Below are 24334 nucleotides of genomic sequence, written 5' to 3'. Positions count from 1 at the left end.
GGAACATTTGTTCAAGCACCACTGAAATGCAATACCAAGCCTTTGTTTGCGCAAGGTTAAGTACTTGCTTTGGAATTCACCGTGAGAATGTGACATAAGCCCTGACAGAGCTACCTGCAGCAGGTGACCTATAGTTCTGTTTGCCTCTTTAGTCACAGCCTTGAGGGTTTTTTTTTTTCAGAAGCCTTTCTGCTATTAACCATATGGTACTTGCATCATTCAAGTGCAAGCTTGTTTCTTGTTGCTTTGATACTGAAGGGTATGTCTTTAGACATCAGGGGTTTTTTTTCTTTTGGGAGGATACATTTATTTACAAGAAGAAAGAATGAATTTGATGAACTACTTATTGTAACCTATTTCTTTAAGAAAACTAGTAATTTAGAGAATAAAATGCCTTAATATACAGACAACAGTCCTTTCTGTTTTAGGAATGGAATGCTATGTCAAATTAGATCCAACTGAGAAAAAAGGGGGAATGAAATTCCTGTACAAAAACATATGCTGATAATTAAAATAATCACTTCCTTCAATTTCAGATGATTAAAAATATGCAACACCTTTGAAAGTATTATTTACATACTCCTATTCTCATTACTCYTCTCACTGAGGAGAAAAGACATAAACAGAAGGGAATGTCCCTAAAGCCTTAGCACCAGGCAGAAGCAAAGATARGATTAGAATTCAGATATTCAGATATTTTCAGGCTATTGATGGCTTATATGGCATTTTGGTGTCACTATAATTTAGCAAAATACAACTATTATTCAGCTTTCTTGCTGGGCTGGTTGGAAAATTCCTATTAAAGCTGTCCAGCTCTTCTTCTAAAATATTTCAACCTCTTGACAATGCAGAAGGAAAGTTTGTCACTCAAAAATCTTTGRTTTTCTTTTTATTTCTCTGCAATAAGTCGAACTTTCCCATAGGTGAAACATTTTGATTGCTAATAAATTAAGGGAACTGAGGTTCAGTGACTTCCCCAGCCACAAAGAAAAGGCTGTGGCAAAGATAAGATCAGAATCAAKATTTCATTAATCACTAACATACCATTTCCTTGTATATGCTTGTAAGCATCTCTGGAGGACTGAGAGTTCATTTTTCTGCAAGGAATGAGTGTTCATTCAGATGAATGAACACTGTCAAATTTAGTCAATGGATCAGATCTAGCAAAATGGCACATACTTATGTGTCTTCTTGCAAGAATAAAAACCTTTTTTTCATTTTTGGTTCACACTCACGTATATATTTGCTTGGATACTGAATGCAGAAACAATAATAGTATCTCAAGCAGAGGCACAGCATGATAAGGTTAAGAATGAAAACAGAAACTCAAAAAGCAAAGAGCATCTTTAAGAGAAATCATTTACCACAGATAAGTAGAATAAAATTTTCCAAAATGGAACAACTTCATAACAACTGACTTTTCAGAAAAATTTCAATGTATTTAATTCTAAGCTACATATTAATTTGGCAAAATTACCAATTATAGGTAATAAACTTTGCTAACAATGACTATGATTTTATGTAAGAATGAAACAATTCCAATAAAATGTTTTTGCCTTTTTAAAAGATATATGTCATACCAAACAAACAAGAGTAATATCGTCTGTTGTTCTGTTGTACAATGAAATTACTTAGACATTACATGTTATCTCTCATTGCATATTATTCTCTTGCCTTAGAACACACACACACACACAAAAGAAGCATTTCTCTATGCTTTTATTGTAACGTAAAGAGTTTATTAAAATTAAAAATCTTTTTGCTTAGAAAAATGAAGAAGAGACTACCATRCAATGCTACCTTACATAGACTAAATTCAATTTCCAGTAACACTAAGATACACATATAAAGAAAAAAAWTTCCAAAATACAATCAGTTCAATTACATACTGAAACAAAACAAAAACAAACAAACAACAACAAAAAAGATGTTCTTTCTAGCCATAATTAACATGAATTATCAATTCACTTTGATGTCATCTTTTCATATACAGCTCTAGAGAGACATTGGCAAACTCTTCACTTTTCACTAAAATTCCTCAATAAGCTTAATCATTCCTAGTCTGCTAAAAAAAAAAATGAATCTATTTGCTCAAGAGAAAGCAGGCCTTCTCATTTTAAAATTTTGTTCTAAAAATAAAAATAACGTGTACATTTACTGCAGTTATTAACCGGTATTCTGTCACTTACAACAATTACTGCAATAACTATGTAGCAATGACACTGCAATAACTATGTAGCAAATGAATTATTTGCAGAAGTTTCTTCTGCAAATACTTGCAACATTTTTTTTTATTAGAATTGAGTCTGTATCATAAAGTTAATTTTTAAGTCCAAACTTTTCTGGCTTATAATTTATATAGCATCTGTCTTTAATTTCAGTATTTATATTCATTAGAAAGGTTGGTACTTAGAAAGWTCAATCTACTTATTGATTCGAAGTGCAGATGGACACATACAAAAATGGAGCGTCAGTGGTTGCTAAGTTTTTTTTTTTTTTTTAGAATATTTATTATTTGCCTTCTGATAACATGATTCTGAGATTTTAATATACTTATCTGTTGTAAGCTAGTGAACTCAGTGGTGGAAATCTGCAACCTATGAAATTTCTTGATGGGACAGTAACGAGAAGATGTATGTCTACATATCATCAGGCATAAGAAGCCATATTGAAAAGYCACTTCTGCCTTTATTGTCCTTAAAGTAGATGACATCTATACAAAAATGCAAGGATGAACAAATACAACAGAGCATGTTGTATATAGTAAATTCCTGCCCAAGTAAATCCACCTGCAAAATCAAGTACTGAAGAAGACAGTTTTCTTTTGTTTCATTGCAAGAAGAATACAAAAACAGACTATTTCTGCTCTACTTCCAACCTAAGAGTTTAAAAACTCGTATTTCTTGATTTCAGACTTGTAGACCAGAGCATCAAACACTTTAACCTGGAACCTCCATTATCAAATCTCATATTCCCCTTCTTCAGGTCTCAAAAACATCACAAAGTTAAGATAGTCTAAGGGGAAAGTTGGCTAGATCATTATCTATTTAGCTGAAATAAGCTAGAGCACAGCTCTACAGATACAGATCATGTAGTTATCATTTCCTGGTCATCTTTAACACACTGTATTCCAAAAACTAAAATCTTTTGGATAGACTTATTTTTTCCCCTGAAGACTGACTTGTCTTTACAACTTAAAGTCAAAAGTAGGATTAGCATTTTAATACTCAGCTAAGGACAGATGTCTACATTTACCCAATTCAATGCTCTCTCAGACACATGAACTGGATATTGGAAGAATATTTGAAGTTAGACCCTAGAAAAATATGAGATTATTCTGAAATTCCAGAGTTATGAGAAAGTTTCTATGTTGTTTAGATGGAAGAGATRCCACTAACACTTGAAGCAAGAAATACACAAGCAGTAGCCAATCTCTCTGCACACCCCAGAACTTCAAACACATATACCATCATCACAGAATTTTCACATGAATGAATTCTGCATATTTACTTTAATCATTATACACCTGGCCAGAGTACAATTTCTCTGCACATTATGGGGATCTAGGAGATTTATTTTATGTTTTAGTCCAGTCTTTGAAAGACCTTGAAAGGCCTTTCATGGTTTCAAATGATGGGCACAGGTAACACAGGTATTATTTTGTGCCAAGATCATTTAAGTGTGTAACTCTTGGAGCACAATTGCTGGTACATAGCAGCCTGAACAGACAGAGGAACATTTGCTATAAAACCAGCTTCAGTAAACCCAGGATACTAGGTTGTTGGGAATAATCTGACACTACGAGGTAGACTTAATAATAGGTCCTCCCCATTTCAAAGAACTCAAACTTCTCCAGATGAACTAAGTATTTGTCAATCTTTCATTCATTTGTTATTCTATCTCCATCACTGGCATTATTTGGCGCACATTGAATGCTTTCTGTCACTACAATTGCTAAATGGTCAGCAATTGCAGCAAAAGAATAACTGTAGCAGGAAGTGTGGTAGACATTTATRCATAACAGGGACACACTGACACTGCTTTCTAGATTGTGTTTTACACTGCGTTCAAGTTGACCGACAGAGGATCAGATGAAATTGCTGACCTACCCTGAGTCTGTCAARCTCCACTGTATTGCTTCATTTACACAGGAAGCTAAATAGCTGGAAAGAGTACCAGAATTAAGAGTAAAGTAGCTTTGAATGTACTTAAGAGTTAAGAGTACACAAGAGACTGTAAAGACAAGAATGAAGAGTATCRGGTGCTATGTTATTTATTCTTCGTTTAACTTCTGTGCTGCTTTATGAAACAGTTGATATGTTGGCACAATTATTATGCATGAAATTTATCCCATTGCTTCTATTAATTTGATTCTTTGAAATACACCACAAGTGCATATTTGGGAAAAAGTGCCTTCACTAACACACCTTAAGAGAAAAACAAAAAAAAAATCTATTTCATGTGCCATATCTAAAGCACCTGTGATTGTCACACAATCACAGACTGGTCAAGGTTGGAAGGAACCTCTAGAGATCAYCSAGTCCCACCTYCTGCTCCAGCAGGGACACCCAGAGCATGGGGCACAGGGYGGCATCCMGGCGGRTTGGGAAGATCTCCAGAGAAGGAGACTCCACAACCTCCCTGGGCAGCCTGTGCCAGGGCTCTGTCACCYTCACAGTGAAGAAGTTCTTCCTCACATGAAATAGAACTGCCTGTGTTTCAACTTGTTTCCATTGCCCCTTGTCCTACCACTGGCCACCACTGAGAAGAGTTTGGCCCCTTCCTCCCTACATTCTCCCCTCAGATGCAGATGCACATATCGATCAGATCCCCTCTCAASMTTCTCTTCTCCAGGGTAAACAGGCCCAACTCACTCAGTCTCTCCTCATACGAGAGATGCTCCAGTCCCTAAATCATCTTCACAGCTCTACACTGGACCCTCTCTCGAAGCTCCACGTCCCTCTTGTGCTTGAGAGCCCAGARCTGCCCCCAGTGCTCCAGGTTTGGCCTCCCCAGAGCTGAGCAGAGGGGCAGGATCCCCTCCCTCCCCCTGCTGCCAACATCCTCCTGATGCAGCCAGGAKCCCATTGGCCTTCTTGGCCATGGGGGCACTGCTGCCTCATGGCTAACTTGGTATCAACCAGGACTCCCAAATTCCTYTTCATGGAGCTGCTCTCCAGCAGGTCAACCCCTAATCTGTCCTGSTGCCTGCGGTTATTCCTCCCCAGATGCAGGACCCTGCACTTATCTGTGGGACAAAATGGACTCCAGACAGTTCAATATGAATTATACGAARAAGTTGTTCTATTGCAGATAACTAACCCTTATTTATCCCTAAATGTGGGCACACACTCCTTGATAGGACAATTCTCTGATTCAATGGACAGCATGCRTTCTTGCTTGGTTGTCAGTTGGTCTGTTCATATCTCAGTGCTCYCCCTTGCATCCCTCTCTCCTTGGCTTGCTTCCTCAAACGGACTTCTTGTTTTTCTCTCCTCAAGGCCACCTTAGAGACAGAGYTGTGTGCTTTGTTAAACATGCCTTTTCTAAACRTGCTGTTAAATGAGCTATGTGCTCTGTTAACCTTCTTGTATGGTTGGTTCAGTGTGCCCACTCAGTTTCTTCTAAAACACATTCCTACACTTGTCCTTGTTGAACCTCATGAGGTTCCTCTCTGCCCGACTCTCCAGCTGTCCAGGTCCCTCTGAATGGCAGCACAGCCCTCCGGAGTGTGAGTCACTTCCCCCAGTTTGGTATCATCTGCAAACTTGCTCAGGGTGCTCTCTTTCATCCAAGTCATTGATAAACAAGTTGAACAGCCCTGGACCAGTACTAACCCCCTGGGGGACACCACTGGTCACAGACTTCCAAATAGATTTGGCCCCATTACAACCAGTTCTCGTCTACCTCACTGTCCTCAATCCACCTCACTGTCCACTCATCTAACCCACACTTCCTGCTTCCCCAGGAAGATGTTATGGGAGATGATGTCAAAAGCCTCCCAAGGAAGACAATATCCACAGCTCTTCCCTCATTCATCCACCATCCATCTATCCATCCATCCATCCATCCATCCATCCATCCATCCATCCATCTATCCCGTCATCCTGTCGTAGAAGGCTAGTAGGATAAACATGACTTTCCCATGGTGAATCTCCTGAAACTCCTGATCACTTTCTTCTCCTTCACATGTCTAGAAACAGTCTCTAGGATGAGCTGCTCCATCACCTTTCTGGGGATGGAGGTGAGTCTGACCGGCCTGTAGTTTCCCAGCTCCTCCCTCTTGCCCTTTTTGAAGGCTGGAGTGATGTTGTCTTTCTTCCAGTTCTCTGGCAGCTCCTCTGCTCTCCATGACCTCTTGAAGATGATGGAGAGTGGCTGAGCAATAACCCCTGTCAGTTCCCTCAGCACTTTTGGGTGCATCCCATTTGGGGCCATGTTTTTATTGGTGTCCAATTTGCCTGAATAATCTATATAATCTATACAAATAATGATTTGTTCAAAGCTATAAAGATTGGATGTCTGCTTCATCCTGGGGCTGCTCCAGCATCACCAGGGCCACAGAGACCCGCCTGCATCCAGCAACAGGGTTAGAACCTCACCTGGCGAGTGAGCAGCAGAGCCAGAAGCAACAGGTCTGCTTCTGCTTCTGCTTCTCCTTCTGTCACAACCATGGTAAAAGGCTGGCCACAGCCACATCAGGCATGTACCTCCTGGATCTACCATTTTGSGGGTCTTTGGTTCCCTCCTCCAGCTGCACCCCAGCTCCATGTTGCAGCGAGGGTTTGGAGAACCTTCCTGTCAACTGGGAGGTCATACTTGGTGTGTCTACCCATAAGTTAGTTCTCCAAAGTMGCAGCAAGAGRRTCTAGCTGTTATGAAACTACATCWTCACAACTTGCATTTTTTTGTGAGCAGTAACATCTGGTATGTCCTACTTTCCTTATCGTCTGGGACTGAGACCTGGCCAGAGCCCCAGTTTTGGATGGAAAAGTTCCATTCAAGCTCAAAAAAACTTGCAAAAGAGTCTCCAAAAGTTACAGTTTTATGAGTCTACGTGCAAGTTGGCATAGCAACTTGCCAACTTGCAAGTTGGCRAGTTCTTTGTACTTTTAGCGAGGCAGAGCTGTATGCAGCTGTAAGTCAACCCTGACTTGGGCCTGTGGTTCAGGCCCTGACACTTCATCTGGGAATATGTTTTGTCTTGTAGAGATTTATAGAAACACAACAAATTTGATTTTCCCTCTATTTTTTCCCTGCTACAACTCTTCTAACACTAGATTTACATATTAAAATACATGATCACATGGAATTATTTTAAAACCCCTTTTATATATTATAGCTTCTGCTAGATGTTACTGAGAATGACACCACACAGAGGCATCAGCTTAGCTTCCCTCTTCATATAAACAGGCAGAAGAGGATTCTTTCTCAGCAAACTTCGTCACTTTCTCTGTTGATTATACTCTTGTTTGATGGCTTCATAAGCAGAATTGAGAAAAAGGTGATATGATGGTGTCTCCTATGTAGGGGGTGCTTGCTGTTGCTACAGTCTTCTTTGGAGACTGCCAGGATCAGATCACACAATTCAAATTTCAGCTGAAGCATCAAACTGAGCCAAAGAGCAGGATGTGAAGACCTGTGCAAAGTACATTTGTCTGCTTTTCTTCTGCCTTATGTTAACTGAACTCTTTGAGGTTATGACATTTACCTAATGCTTTCATAAGGCTCTGCTTTCTGTTGGGAGTTATCTCTGTCAAACAACAACTATTTGGCTGAAATTCTCTGTGCTGTATCTTGATTTCAGTAAAAATAATTACATTACAGTAATTAGGGTTTGGTTTTTTTTTTCCAGGCACATTGCCCTCTCTGATTCCCTAATTTGCCCAAACTACATTAGCTCAGGGAACCCTTTGGGAGTGGCCTATACAGTGCCATGACTATAGAGTGCCATGGCAGGAAAAAGCCAGGAAAAGATGGGGTGGGAGGAAGGGGGTCCCAGCAGCGCCTCGGCACCCCTCCTGCACGGCATTGTGGGGCTCCCCAGCGACTGCGGATCTGGATGATGGCAATGTATTTAGACAATTGATGACATATATCTTAATCACTATTCTCTTCCTCATCTAGTAATGGTTAAGTGCATTACCTTGCTTACTTTGTAGTTAAAACCCAGCACATAGTAAGCTTATTGTTTCGTTAGATGTATAATTTCATTTCTGGATTATTTGATATTAATAGTTCACATGACCGTTCTTTCCATTGGTGTCTACTTCTTTTCCCTGCCTCTCGTCAATTGGAAAACAGCAGGTGAACAAGATTTAAAGTTTGCAATTAAAGCCACAAATGCATAATTCAAGTCTATTTTTAGTCTTTAGTATATTTAATTAAGAGCTCATTTCTTTCAAGTATTTCTATGAGAGAAAACTTCTGAGAGATTACTCAGAAGTGCCAGAAGAGGACAGTCTTAAACCAAATTTATGAGCACTGCAGCTTTACAAGTATGTGTTCAGTGATGAAATACATACTTCTACTTTCCACAAGCAGAAAAGATAAGGCTCTTTCTTTATATTGACCAAATATTGCTCAAGCTGAATTCTTATTCAGGTAGTAAAAATAAAATAAACAGCCATACCTTGGTTTGGCTTCTTTAAAAAATATGAATTCAGTTGAAAGCTGTTTCGCTTTACATAAATTGTACTATCTTCAGCCCTTGCAGCTTTTACTGTGTCTGTGTTCATACTTTCCCTCCCCCCCCTTTTTTTATTTTTTTTGAATGCAGGTAATATATTTAACACAGTAATTGGAACATGTTAGAAATTTGTTAAGTAAGTTCCTGTAAAGTTGTGAAAGAGCTAGGTATCTTCCGCCACACAGACAGGCTGTGAATGCAAAGGAAAAGTTCTTGAAGGAAATTAAAAAATGCTACTCCAGTGAACACCCAAATGATAAGAAGCAAAACAGCTTTGATTGTTGGTTAGAAAGTTTTGTGAAGATCAATCAGCCACAACATTCTCTTAAGCCAAAGCAAGGCTCTAACTATCTTAAGTTATACACAAGCTAACAGAGGTAAGGAAGCTGCAGAGAGAAAGTTTGAAGCTAGCAGAGTTGGTTTATGAGGCTTGAGGAACGAAGCCATCTCCACTGTACTGAGTAAAAGTGGAGGTGAAGCCACAGGAGCTGAAGTCAAAGCTGCAGCAAGTTATGGAGGTGGGACAAGAAAATGTGACACAACTATGGAGGGCTGTCTTGTGTCCCTCCTGGTAAACCTGCGTGTTCCATTACCTCCCTGAAATGCCTGTACACAGCATGGGGGATAAGATAGAAACTTTTGTGAAGTCACAGGGCCATGATATCAATGGAATTACAGATATGTAGTGTGAGAGCTCACATGACTGCAATACTTTCATGGAGCAACCTTTTCAGAGAGCAATTGGAATGTATCAAGGCCTGCCTAGGCATGGATGAAGAACAAATAAAGAGCTTATGGGTAAGGATTAAAGAGCAAGATAACAGAGGAGGCTCTGTCCTGTGTGTTTACTACAGGACAACCAATCAGGAAAAAAAGTCAATGAGGCCTTCTGCAGTCACCTGGACGGCGCCTCAGACTTTGGTTCTTCTGGGGGAAATCAGCCACTCTGATATCTGCTGGATATCTGTTGGATATCTCAAGATTGGTGCCTACGAGTAAGAAGTCTGGCAAAAGGAGCGAACAAATTCCATGGATGAGCTCCTGGCAAAATTCAAACAGAAGAAGGAAGTACGTAGAATTTGGAAAGGGGAAAGTCCACTTGTGAGGAATAAAGACATGCTATCAGTGTATGCAGGTATGTGACAAGAAAAGCTAAAGATAAAAATACTGACTACAGAATGGAGAACAAGGACTTCTTAGGGAACTGCCTAAACAAAACTTTTTTTACTTTTAGTGGTGTGAAACACTAGACAGACAGAATCCAAAACATAATGTCTGTTTGTGAACAGCAGTTGATAAACATCTGTTCAGTATTACTTCAGTAAGCTACTTACTATCTCTTAAAGTTTTTCCAAAGTTACATCCTTTCCGAGTAAAAGAACCTGACAAGACTTCAACTGAAATAAATCTGAAATAAAGAGTTGATAGTTATTTGCTTCCATTTTTCACAAAGAGGAGGAATGATTTGAAAAGGGTACAGCAACATTCGAAAGTGTGAACAATGATCTGATGAAGCTTTGGTTTCACCTTTGCATAAGAAGAGTCTAAGAGAATCAGCGAAGGCAGCAAACAAGTGGACAGAAAAATAGAAAAGGTGCTCTTGTTCTTTATCACCATGGTTATTGTGGCAGCAGTGTGCATCTGAAATCTGGTGATTAACAGCACCAGAAGTTAGAAAAAGAGAGAACTAACATGTGTGTTAATAATAACAGTGTGTCCCACACTAACAGTATTCTCCGCATATTATTAAAGTAATTAGATAAAACAATCTGTTTCTTTCCAAACAGAGAAACTAATAATTTAAGGCTGTACTTGTGAGTCTGTATTGCCTTAGCCCCTGATACCCCAATGCCTCAGTCTCAAGCCATCCACCTGCTGATGATCTATCAGGCTTTGAACCAATAAGGACCTCACAAGCAGAGCTGTAGACATTCACTACCATTGGCCTGTCTAGAAGAGGGTATAGAGATCTCCCAAGCACACTCAAGAGCAGAGCTTCAACAAGTGACCTAGGAGGTGTTCAGGCAATAATGACATCACAAGCTCAATACACACCATGGCCTGCCCCTACACTAACTACTGAGACAACAGTGATCTAAGAAGCATAGCCTGTTGCCATAATCAACACACYGGCGTCTCAAACAGAAAGCAAGAGTAACCTCACAAGCACAGCCATCAGACACTGCACAGGCCTCCCAGACTTCGAGGGAATAGCAGCTTCACAGGCACCCCCTGCAGGCATAGCCAACACACTGGCCTAGTGTACTCTGAGGCAACACTGATGTAGTAAGCATCAGCAGCAATATGTCCGCCATGTATACATCAGGCGTGGAGCCAATACGAACTCACCAATATAGCCTGAAACCATAGCCCTGCCACTGATCTATGAGGCTCTGAGTCAACAGGGACCTCACAAGCATAGCCTGAACCACTGACTACCATTCGCCAGTCTTTAAGAAGCAACAGTGACCTGACAAGCACACAAAAAGCAGTAGTCTACCCATTGACCTAGAAGGTGTTGAGGCAATACTGAGATCACAAGCACAACCTACAACCATGGCCTGCTCCTCCACTAGCAACTCCTGAGCCAAGCATGAATTCACAAGTACAGCCTGCAGGCATAGCAACACACTGGTCTGGTCTGCTTTGGGGCAACACTCAGCCCACAAGCACAGACAGCATAAATATCTCAAACCTGACGTATCATATGCGGAGGCAATACGAACTCATAAACCCTCAAGCCATGGGTCCACAACTRACCTGTGARGCTCTGAGTCTATAGGGACCTCACAAGCAYAGCCTGAATCACTGAATAAAATTGTCAGGTCAAGAAGAGGCAATACTGACCTCAAAAGCAAAGCCTGCAGACATTGGGAAGGCAGTGGCCTATCAAGTACTTAAGCAGTGGTGATCTCACAAGCACAACCAGCAGCAATAGACAAGCCACCGCTCTCTGAAGCTCCCAATTTCTGTTAGCTCTGCTTGGTCACTCTCACTTGCCTTAGTGATTGAGAAGATAGGTCCTCTTTTCTATGGCTCTAGGATGTGCTTGCAAGATCACCATTGACTCAAGGGTTGATAGGCCACCAGCTGGCCAGAGTTGTAGGTTGCAACTGTGAAGTCAGTAGTGCTGCAACACCTCATAGCTCACTGGCTAGAGTAATGCTGTTGACTCTGCTCATAGGGTCACTCTTGCCTCTTTGAAAACAGCCCAATTGAAAACAGACACCAGGTTACAGAGTAGGCTCTCTGATGAGAGAGGTATCTCTCAGGTCTTAGTGATGCCTACAGCACTTTAGGGTAAACGGCTCTTGAAAGGACATTTTGCACAGCAAGTATTAGAAATTGTAGAGTCTAGACTAGGAGCTTTCAGCTCACCCTTAAGACAAAACAGTTCTTGGCAAACTGCCATTAGGCAAGCACACAAAAGGACATTGAGAGCATACCAAGTATCTTCTGTGGTAGAAGGAAATTTCTTGTGCAAACTCATCAATTGTCAATGTCCCTCTTCACTGCCAGGTGGGACTGAAATGGGATATTGCTTGGCCTCAGCCTGCAAGAAAGCTGTTCAGGTTACAGAGGCCTCGCTCAGCAGAAAGGGCCATAAGGAAGCTGCTTCAGCAAGGCCATGATGTGGGAGAGGGCTCAGAATAATCTAGATATCTTCAGAACTTGCTCAAGAGATAGACACCTTGGTTTGGCAAGGACTCTGCCTCACAGTAGTGCTTATGGCAAAGGCTATGGCCAGACAGGCGACTCCCTGGCACTGCACCCCATGAGGCTCCTCTAAACCCTCCACAAAGCTGCTGCCACTCTGCTTGGATATCTCATGCTGAACATCTAGTAAGGGCTGGTGGAAAGGGAGCCTCAGCTTCCCTCTGCCAAAATCAGCATCCTCAGGGTCTTGGCAGTGACTTGCAAGGCAAGAGAACAAAAAGTCAACATAAGCAGCTTGTTTCAAGGGGTTCAAAAGCCAAGATGCAACCTTGTCAGAGCATAAATCCTAGTGACACTTACAGGACACAAGGAGCTGATGGTCTCTGCAAGGACCCAAAAAGGAGCACAGTTAGGTGACCCTGAGATCCTCAGTTTTGCCTGCGCACATGGCAGGCACAAAGAGCTCYGTCACCATCAGCCCCCTCTGCTCCCTTGCCTGTCACCAACTCCAGGTCTGCGCACCATGCAGGTACAGGCAATCTTGCCACAGCGCACTGCTGTCTGGTAGCACTGCTCTGGAGTGCTCTCCCATCAGTCCTGCTGGCTAAATGCCTCATCCCTTGGGAAAAGGAGCATCTTTATGTTTTGTATGCTTGAGATGTTGCCTCAGTTTCTCTGAATTACTGACACCAAAATGATGTTCCCATTGTGTATTGGTTCCRTATTGGTTAATGCATCAGAAACCATACTAAAATCATGTGAAAGAGTGGTACTTTGTTAGTGTCTCTATAGATTATGAAAAAAAGAATATATGTCAGGATAAAATGTGTAAGAGTTGTAGSAAATCAGTGCTACTTCATGTGCCAGCTAATGTATTCCATTATTATTCTATAATGCGTTCTATTCTAAAATGTATTCTAGGAAAAACAAGTCCACAAAATACCATTAACCATAAGAAGTATCATAATTGCAGAATGCTTTGCTCCACTTTATTTTTATTAGGGTTTCCTGCCATCATATCAACATAGAAAACAATCAGGATGTTGACATAGAAATGTGAAATTCACTGTACAAAGATAAGGCTCGAGTTACAGGTATATTTTCCCCCAGTCTCCAATGAAATAAAACAATTTTTAATTCTTCCCAGAGTTGTGTTTATAAATATTTGACAAACCACAAAATAGATTTCAAGTACATAACATTTTACAATATAATCCAAGCACAGACATAAATACACAATACTGTACCTACAGATTCTCCATAATCCAACTCTCATTCTTACCAAGAAAGTACAGACCCTGCTACTCTGTCTGCCTGTCCTCATCCATATGCTTCTGAGTGTGTTATGTGGTCCTGGCACTTTAAGTTATAGGACTGTCATGACCTTCAGTTAACTTACTTTGGTAGACCATAATATATCACAGAGGATGGGAAGAATTTTAAAAGGCCAGGCCTGAATGTATGCATATGGTTAGTAAAGGCAAGCACAYGTGCATGCATGATCTTGCATGTGACCACACAGAATCTTACAGCACTGCACATTCTCTGAGGTTACCTTCTCATGCAACTCAACTACTTTGTTATAGAGCTAAATCAATATTATGTCTTCTGAAGTGCTGTGATTTACAGAGGCAAGACTATATCTTAGAATACAGGACATAAGTCTTCTTCTTTTTTCTTTTTTTTTGGTAAATTATTAGACTTAAGGAAGAGCCTGTATGGAACCTTGTCTCTGTAGTCCAGCAGGATGCCATCTCTCACAGCCTTCACTATTCAAAACACCATTTTTCACCTTTGTTTAGATATTCTAGAAGTGAATAATTTCCTGATAAGGTCAAATGTCTACTTTAGTTCACTCTCCATTTCTATTAGGCTGAGTGATTTCTACCTGATGGGCAAGGATCATTAGCTGCAAGTAGTGCAAGATGAAATACACATCAAGTAACAAATCAGTAATTTTTCTGAGGAACAGATTGGCAAGGAGAAATAAAGATGAGAAAAAAGAAAGACAGCTGCTCAATTTAGCCTTTGTTGGTCGGGAAATGAAATACATAAATTTTCAATTGCATTAAGTAGCTCCTAAGAGCTTTCAAATGTTTTGTCCTTCATAAAAATGTGGAGAGGAAAGGAAAGGAAGAATCTTATATGGAGACTGCCATTATCAAAGCTAAAAGACTTAATGCAGTAGGAATTACAGATGTGGCTATAATAGTTTAAATCAACATCTAACAACACAGCCTGAAGTATGCCTCCAGTTCATAAATCTTGGAGGCAGAAATGAACAACTCTCTAGCTTAACTAGGAGCTTTGTCTGTGCAAAGATCAAGGAAGAAAAGAATGAAGTTCTGCTTAAATGGATCATCTGGGAACCTTCAAACGCCCTCAGCTTTGGACAAAATTTATGTTAGTATATCTTCTAAGCAATACTGGAATAACTGTAGATACACAAATCCATGTTACATGAAACAGCACTAGACTGTAACTAGGCTCATAATAATCGGGAAAGAGGATAAGTATGCTGCTATGGATAGAAGGAAGACCCATCTGTAAGCACAGAAAATGTTAAGTCTTAAGAGATTAGTACTAAAGAGCATCAAGGGGAAGATACATCTCTTAATGCTTAATCCTTAAACTGAGACTCAGTAGAATACTTTCATGTCAACTGTACAATCTAATGCTTTGTTTTTAAAATAGGAATATGTTGTCTTCTCTACTGTTTTTAAAAGTAGGTCACTCATCTACTGATTTAGCTATGGTTTGGGTTTTTTTCTTTTGCTACTTACTATTATCTTCTTTCCATATTATGTACAGTAATCTACATTTAGACCAAAGACTGAAATCACTTGAAAACATACCTGGGCTTGTAGGAAGTCTCTTGCAGAGACTTCCTGCAGCATTGATTAAAGTATATGACAAACTGACACAGAAGAGGAAAGATCATTAATTTTCAGTTCTGTTCAGATCCCCTAGCTTTGCAACTGTACTATTCAGAAAATCTTTTGATTACTTGGTGTCGTTTCAACTCCCCTAGGCAGCCCCCACTGAACTTGAGTGAACTTCCTATACACAAACCACTGCCCCTGTGTGTAGAGCTACATTAATCCCCATTCATTCTCTAGCCAAAAGCAGCATAAGAACAAATCGCTACTGAAACCATAAAAATACACTACATGCCCTTGTGCAATTCTTACCAATCTGTACATTTAAATAACATCAGAAGTTGTGTTTTGCTAAAAATTTACCAAAATTTTTTAAACACATAAAACTGTAAAAATCCAAACAGAAGAATAAACCAAAGAACAAAAAAAACAGCATAAACATTGCTTGTATAGGCATTGGTTAGAAGAGACTGCTGCACTAAGGAGTATATTCAAAAGCATTTTTCTTTCAGTTTTATTAGATGCAGTGTCATGGATTATAAGTTATGAATGATGAATATGAATAACATTATCCCCTTTAGTATCATGTAATAGATGAGCAAGAAGTCTGAAATGCAATGAAAATAAAAGTTTCTTTTTGGTTACTGAAGGTGACTATATACGCCTATAACTAAGGCAGCTCTTTAAATATGTTAAGGAAACTTAAGAATGTCTGCAATAAACTGAATATGAAGATAGCTACTTATTGGTGGCCCCGAAGGTATTATGAAAAGCTGGCACTAACTGAAATTTTGAATATAGCCCTTAGTTATATCGCATTTCTTTAAAATTTAAAAGYTGCCCAGCATCTCACGAATGAAGTTTACTTTGCAAGCCAGCCACTGTCTAAGTGGGCAGTAATATTCAATATGAAACTGCTGGAACTCTGGTGTCTGGCGGATTTCATGGAGAAATGAGATTTCAAGGTCCGACTCTAAGAGAACAAGGAGAAGAGGAAACACAAACAACAACAGTCCAAGGCCAACAAGAAGAAGTCTGGAGAAACTCTTCACAAAAGCATTCACCTCAATGTTGCCCATTAGAAATTCATAACTCCACCTAAGTGCTCTCCGAGCTTCCTTCAATTCTTCCTCCTCTGCGATCAAAAATGCATTTTCATCTGCTTCCAGTTCCTCAAATGAATCTGTATCATCTTTCTCATTCTCTGCTCTTGGAGAGGTATCGAAGAGCATGTCAATCTGATCATCGACTGGGGTGGGCAGCAAGCTGGCACTTGGATTGTACACCAGTTCTGAGATGGTTAAAGGTTCCTCTTTCATCTTCTCCTCCTGTTCACTGGTGAGATCAGCATTCTGCCCAGTTTCCTTAATTGGGGAGCTGGAAATCACAGGAACTGAGATCTCATCCTCTTTTGGCAACTGGATACCTAAAAAATAGATAGAGAAAAAAAAAAAAATGTGATCCTAAATTCCTATTTTCCTGGTGACAGAATCCAGCCTTCCAATAGTATTTAGCAGGGGCTTGGAAAGAACATTTTGCAATCATTTTGATTATTGAAACTTGATGATACACAACAAGCAAAAAGTGGAAAAGCCTTCTGAAAGTTTCATCACCTTCAGAAGAAAGCAACATTTTATTTTACAGCACCGCAGTACACCAGCCCTCAGACCCGATTAACTGTATCTGATGCAGCTGTCACTGTGGTGGTCTCATACAAAACACAATAGCACATTTTCTAACAGTAATCAGACTTCAGATGCAAGTATCTTCTGCTTATGTGAGAATTGTGGCACAGCTGATAATAATTATTAAAAGTAACATCTGCATGAATGAGGTTAAAGTGATAAGCTTAAAATTTTCATTATAGCACGACATGAAAAAACAGAGAAACCAGCTTATCATGATAAACTCATGCTAAGGGTAGAGAGGACAAAAGAAGAAAAGGCAATTTCACATTATGAGAGATAAATATGACTGAAACTAAGTAAGTGTTCCTTCTCTGTAAAAAGCCCCCTTATGTCTCAAGCTTTTCTTCCAGTCGCCTTTCCACTCTTTGTATTAGTATTTCTCTCCCTCTCCTACAAATTTCTCTTTTTACCTTACAGGCAAATCTCTCTCATTTTCTCCATCTTCTTGTATGCTCCTTTCTTATGTTCCTCATTTCAATTCGAACTCTCTCCTCTCAAAACTCACCAGGTTTTTACAGTCTAGTCTAGCTCTAGTGATTCAGTAATAAATCAACCTTGGACACTGCTATGTAAAGACAGCAGTGACTGGAATCCACTTGCTGCTACTAATTTTCACCAGGGAGGAGTGGAGGGAAGGAGAGCTTGGCAAACAGCTGGGACTTTGAAACAGGCATTGGAAAACAGTTTCAAATGTACTCCCATGTTTGACACTCATTAGCATCATCAGATGTGACCTATGTGCAAAAAAAAACAGGCCCCACATAGCATCATGTGCTGTAGTAATATATAATAGAATGACAATAAGTTCTCCTTGTTTTGTGATGTCTAATATCTCTGCATTCTTCTCAAGTGACCAATCCAATGCAACATGAACATACAGAATTCCATCTAAAACTACAACAACCAGTTTACATGACTTGTCCAGTTGGTAACCCAGGTAATTCATGTCAAAATAGTATCTATAAGTCAAACTAGTCCAACTCTTTGATTCTAGAAGCAGATCTCTATACAAGRTAGAGAAATGTAGTCATTAAGGATTCATTTCATTTCACAGCTGTAACAAAAATTAAGATTCAGAAGATTCATTACAATCAATGGATTGTAAAGATGTATTAGCTCAGAAACAAACAAATAAAACCAACAGAAATCAGAAAAGTGTGAAATTAGTCACAGCTTTCACTGTAATGAAAAGACACACCACTCCACTGTAAATACATGATATATGGCAAAACAGAAGTAATAATGTTACTGGTCATAAAATGCTACATCGCAGCAATTTTTTTTTGCTACAATACATCAAAATACGCAGCTTACCTTGGATCACAATTCCAACCTCAAATTTTAAATATTAACTCCACTATAATTCATCAATATGTTCCAAGGAATCTCCCTTTGAGATCAGATTCCTTCTCGTATTTTCTTTTGAAAATGTCACTGTGACTACTGTTAACACTACTAAGCACTGCAGTAAGATTTACTGTATTGGAATTGCTAGCATTGTTCTGAGATCTGCCTTCCCTCCATTTGGCTAGAAAGCAAAAGTACAGCCTTATGCCACTGCTTAAAGATAATTAAAAGTTAGCCATACCTGCCTTTGTGAGAAGTCAGCACTATCCATACCACATTACAATTTCTAGACGTTACGATAAAAAAGTTCATTTCTTGAATGACAAGAGTGTTCAGGTTTCTGCTTTGGCGTCTACCATGCTCAGGACAGGGCACTTTCATGAAAATCACATTTTCATAGTAACTGATACCAGATCTAGGTACTACCAGGTCACCTAGTAGCAGACTATGGATTAAAGGACCTAATTTTAAACCTCCCAAATCGGAGAATCCTGGCTATAGGCCTCCCTATACATGTTTAGATGCAAGGTCAGTTTTATATATATATATTTATATATACTCTTCATGCTTCTTACCATTCAGAGGACAGCTGTAACTACTCCAAAGAAAGGTCACCTCGAATTATGATTTTGAGGCCTCCTCTATTCCACCAGAGTAAATCCCAGTGTGCATAACACACATAGTGATCATAAATTAGAAAGATCTTAATAACATTCATTAACATTATCCTTTTCACAAAAAGCTGGATTTTTTGTGTATGTGTGATTAAYCTGCAGATAGAAAGCAACAGAATAAACACTTCTCTTGCTTTTCAGATCAGTGTTTCCGAAGAGGTTGTATTAAACTTAGAATACACTAATATGCTAAACTTTACAGTCCATTTTTCAGTTTGAACTACTCATTTAGAAGAATCACAATCCGAAGAACATACATATGAAACCAAACCAATTACTACTGCCACTCATTACCAACCATACTCATTTGCTCACACAACATAAAAAAAGCCTTATATCCTATTCCTTAACATCAAAGCAAAAATGTACTCAAAAAAGGGACAGAATTTTAGTATTTTACAACACGTGCTCTTAAAGCATATTCTATTAAGCTGTGCAGTGCAGTGCAATAAAGTGTAAATTTTGAAAAGGTATTAATTGGCATTGTTGCAAACYGATTTGAAAATTTCAGAAGTAAATTTATAAAACTTTTTTTATTAATCCTTCATATTCAATAAAACACTGTATCATTATTGATGTCAAAGATTCGGGAAAGAATTATTCATTGACTCTGGTAAATGCAAGCCCAGTCACATTGCAATATACAGGTATCTGTGTTGTACGTCAGATTTTGACAATGTCAAATCACATGATYGTAATGTTTTTATGGCACGTATCATTTACAAGCCCAAGACTTCTCATGCAGACAAAAAAAAAATCACATTAGCATATAAAAACTCAAAATTATGACATTTAACCACAATAAATATTCCAATAGTAAGAGTTTAAATAACCTCAAAAGCTCCTTTGTTACTTTTTGGCTAAGTTTCAAGAGATTCAGTTATCTCAAGTAATGAATCCAAGGGTTAAAAAAGACAAAAATCCAATTAACGTACTGAATGAGAGGACACAGAATCTAAAACAAGCCTGAAGCTAACACCTCACTTCTAACTCACTGCTGCAAATCCTTTCCTGTTATTCACACATAAAAATTATTTTGTTGCCACCCTTATGAAATCACCGCTTGATATAAATTTGGGGGATATACTTTGAAAAGTCTACTATTTCTTTATTAATGGTTAAATTTTATATTTTATTTGTATTATAAGGAATCTGATGAGTATTAAATTACATAAAAAAGCACTCCTTCTTTCCTTCTTTCATTTTCTATTTTTACAGGCAGTTGCATTCCATAAATCAAAATCTTTTAATACATGTTATTGGTTTATTAGGCGAAGAAGTCTACTCCAGAGGCATGCTACCCTCTTCTGACAACCATTTGAGCTTTACATAGCAGGAGTGGGCTAGCCAAAACTTCATACCACCCTCCATCGCACTGTACCAAATGCTGGGAGAGCTCCAAACCCCTAACTTGCTACTGCAGATAAGTGCAAGAACAGCTGAATAAAACACAAGCTTCACAGCAGCCGCACGCTGTGAACATGAACGTGCAGGAGGTCTCATAAATGTTGGCAGCTGMTCATGTTTCTGAGGAGGCCAAAAACAGCAGCTGAGGATTAGCAGAGTGAAGGGCAGTCCCATCTCTATCTGTAATGCTGAAGCAGCTACATTTGCTGGAAATAAGGTATATAACCTGGAAAAATATATGCACTGTTGATAAAACTTTCAGTTCACACTTTGCCAGATATACTGCACATGGCTTTACTCACCAGATATGCAAACACACCCTCCTGCAAAGGGCCTGTGTAGGAGTGAAAGGAATGAGTGTGAACATTTCCTTCTTTTGAAGAGAAAAGGTCAGATACTGACCAGAAAGAGCACGCAAATGTCCTGTCTGCTGGGAATATTTTACATAGTCTTTTAAACAATAAAGGCCAGTCAGGATGAAATAAGAATAGTTTCAGCCTACATGCCTTTCATTCATTTCTCTGACATACTGTGTATATTCYTTTGCATATTTTTGATGAGAACAAACTTTTTTGTTCCACAACAAGAATTAACTTACAGAAGGAAGGCAAGGGTAACTGTCTCACATGAACAAAATGCATAGAAGTCACATAGGAAACATAGGAAAGGGAAACAGAAAACTGAATCTCTACTAAATTAGAATATTCCTGTCAGAATAGGGTCTGAATCATGGCCCAATGTCCAGGTCTTGGACCCAGGTAGTCGTAGATCCCAATCTTGCCCACTGTTTATGCTCRTAAAATTAACCTATTCAGTTTTTGTAATGAGTATAAATTCCCGAGACTTTTTAGTAAGTCTGTTTTCAGGCCGTGATCTGGCTTTCCAGCTTGCAATTCCTATTTCTTTTAGTGTTTTGGGGATTTTTTTAAAAAAGTAAAGCATTGTCATACTTGTAAAGTCACATCAGCTGCAAGTACTGCTTCCCAAATGTGTCATTTGGCACAACTTTAAATGAACAGAAAACCAAAGGTCTCCGCTCTGTTTTTCACTCCCTGCAAAGCACACCAGAAGTTTAGAGACAAAAGCAAAGCAGAGCACATGGCACTTAAACATCCTCTATCTATGGTGGAAGCAACTCACACCAGCACTGCCGACCCCCTTCCTGAACTGGGATCAGGCGGCAAAAAGCTGAGAACAGTATGAGTGGGAACAGTGTACAGTATGGGAACAGGAATGCAGAGGCAACGCACGTGTGTGCCAGCAGATCAGGAAAGAGGGAGGCGCTGATCACAGGACTGAAGCCTTTCCATGTCCAGCAAAGGTCAAAACCAGTAAGGCTGTGAAGGACTGGGCACCCACGTGCAAGCTTAGCACCTCGGCAAGGGCGCGCGGGATGCTCTCAGCATCATTCCCACTTGTGCCCACTGGCGTCAGCACTGGTGTGAGTCGGCTTTGCTCTGGAGCGGCTGTACAAAACAGGGCTCTCCCAAAGGACAACGCGCATTCCTCCMGTTCCCCAAAAGTCTGCAGCATGAACCAAATACAATCCTTAGGTTTTGTATGCTGCTACACAGATTTTTTTGAAGGAATGCACCAAAAAAGGATATCATATAAACTGCACTGTTTTAAAATAAAGTTTTATCCATATAACCCCTGTGTTCATCCATTGCTCAAGCAGTCCCATATTAAACCAATAAAATGTTTTGTACATGTTTGGAGCTAGCATTTAATCATTAAGCTATAAGAGCACATGCATATGAATACTCATGTTTTTCCAACTTTGCTACTGAAGTTTTGCCACATGGGAGTTCGGTTCATTCCCACGGATATCACAGTTTCTCCTGAGTAACAAATTCATTATATTCATATATTCAACAGCCAGGAGCTATTACGACTCACAGGGCAAGTCATTACAAAACACAGATTCTTCCATACTGCTAAACTTGCTGATTTTGTTTTTCAGAAGCTGATAGGTGTAGAAATACTCTGGTCTTTGTCAAATCATCCTTAGTTAATGTCCTGTAAACATTCACTTCTAAAAAATTTATTCAAAATCCATGGAAAAACCTGTCTAACTATACATGTAAAATATAAAAAGCAAAAACTGTGTYATAGAAAGCAATGGATGTCTTATTGCATTAAGTAAATGAAGACAGATTGATAGATGAACTAATCCACCTTTGCCAAACAAAGCAATTATAAAACTAAATAAAATTTTCTTTTGGTTGCTCTCCTGAACAACACCGAGTAGTTTTGCTTTTATAGGCTGCCTTTCTGTTAGGTAAAGTAAAAAAAGAGACAAGAATCTGGCTCCTATATTTACAATAATATTATTCATTGTAATATATTATTCAGTGTCCAGTAAAATAGAAATTAAAAAGTTAKTGTCTGTTAGCCCAACTCAATCTGTTTTGCTAAAAATTAGCCGCAAGCTAAGCAAGTATCTGCTGGTTTATTCAGCCAACATTCAAAATGTGCTGGAGTCCTAGGTGCTACTTTAAGAATTAATTTTGTCAGACATTATCAGGTATTTTAAGGTATTTCTACTCATCAGTTCAAAAAACTATAGGAGCAAAATTCCTGTAATTAACAGGTTATCAATTAACAAATAAATCCACAATTTAAGATATTACAACCAATCACATTTAAATTTTGTATCATTCATACTTAATTTGTGAACCACCTCCCCTCAGTACGCTCTGCTGCACTTACACTTTCATTCACAGTACAGTTTATTTCTTTCCCAGAGTCCAGTATTAGTATAAGAAACTATGAAGAACAGTTTACAATTAGTTATTTTCTGCAGAAAATCATTAAAGTAATTGAGCAAAATAAATTAAACTTTACCAGCCCTTCTGGCTGTGATCTTGGATCCATGTCGCAGTAATCGAACGCTCACTTCCTTGTCAGAGTGGTTAACCATACGCAAATGAATACTTCTCTTGGTTTGGATTTTTACAAGACATTTCACCATTTTGACTATTTCTCTTCTCAGTCTTGTAAAGGCTCAACCCATGCTGGCTTTGACTTTTAGTCTGTTTCAAGTGAGTTTTTAAAGACTAACAAGTCCCCCTCAATGAATCAAATGACAAGCATCTAACATAGCCAACAGAAATATCCCAGCAGGGAACAGAACGAGGGGCTATTTTTAAACATTTCCAACTGCCTCACTGTGTACAATACAAACTTCCACTGCATCCATCTCAGTTTGCAGTTGCTGGCATAACAACTGAATCACACACACAAGCGTAAAAATATCTAAGACATCACAACACAGTGCAATGAAACAAAAGACCAAAAGACCAGCTCTTACCACATCTTTTTCATAGAACAAGATGACTGTGGCTATTATTTTTCTAAAAGGCTTTGATTTGGTCACTGATTACCTGGAAATTACGTATGGAAAAGTGAAGATATACAAGCACAATTCCTATCATGTTCTCACCGACCTGTAGTCAGAACGAAAAAGAGTAAGGTGCAGATGATTTAATTTCAAGCCTAGCGTCAAGCCTGATTGCGTGTGAATAAATGAGAAAAGAAAAATCCTAAATTTGGRAGAAATGTCTTTCTCTGTATATAGGCTCCAGTTCCAGAAGATGGAATATGCTCCACCATAAAGATGGGTCAGTCACTTCAGGCTCTGTGCAGTAAGGATACACAAGACAAGAAAAAAGGCATGGCCATAGACACTTACTGCTGATAACTGGCTCCAGCTGGATGCATCTTGTGCATAAGACTCTCTTACTAGGCCCACTGAAACCACAGCTGCAACACGGCAGTTCCTCGTCTCTCAGAACAGTTACCTTTCATGTTGGAGATCTGCTGAAAATCATTCAATGACTCTAGCCTGAAAACTATTGCCAATATCCAGCATATTTCTAAAGCATATCTCTATAGCTCTTCAGGGCTTTCAGTAGAAATTGGATAATTTCATCTGTCAGCAAAATAAGAATCTCTAGATATTTCTTGATCTTTGTCTGAAAACAATGCCTT

The 24334-nt window shown here is 39.1% G+C and overlaps 1 protein-coding gene across 2 annotated transcripts in view; it reads right to left on the bottom strand.

The window, feature by feature from the left end:
- Window positions 1-13421: 13421 nt before the first annotated feature.
- FRMD3 (FERM domain containing 3) overlaps window positions 13422-24334 on the bottom strand; it is a 68215-nt gene continuing 57302 nt past the window's right edge. For both annotated transcript variants that reach the window (XM_026033798.1, XM_026033800.1), the window contains one exon: window positions 13422-16651. In XM_026033798.1, coding sequence (XP_025889583.1) covers window positions 16056-16651 — 596 coding nt within the window. In that variant the 3' untranslated portion in view covers window positions 13422-16055. The remainder of the gene's footprint in view (window positions 16652-24334) is intronic.

Source organism: Nothoprocta perdicaria, unplaced genomic scaffold, assembly GCF_003342845.1.
Source record: "Nothoprocta perdicaria isolate Ctin4 unplaced genomic scaffold, notPer1 scaffold_133, whole genome shotgun sequence".
Taxonomy (NCBI): Eukaryota; Metazoa; Chordata; class Aves; order Tinamiformes; family Tinamidae; genus Nothoprocta; species Nothoprocta perdicaria.
The sequence above is the reverse complement of the archived record's forward strand: the minus strand, read 5'-3'. Positions and strand labels throughout refer to the sequence as shown.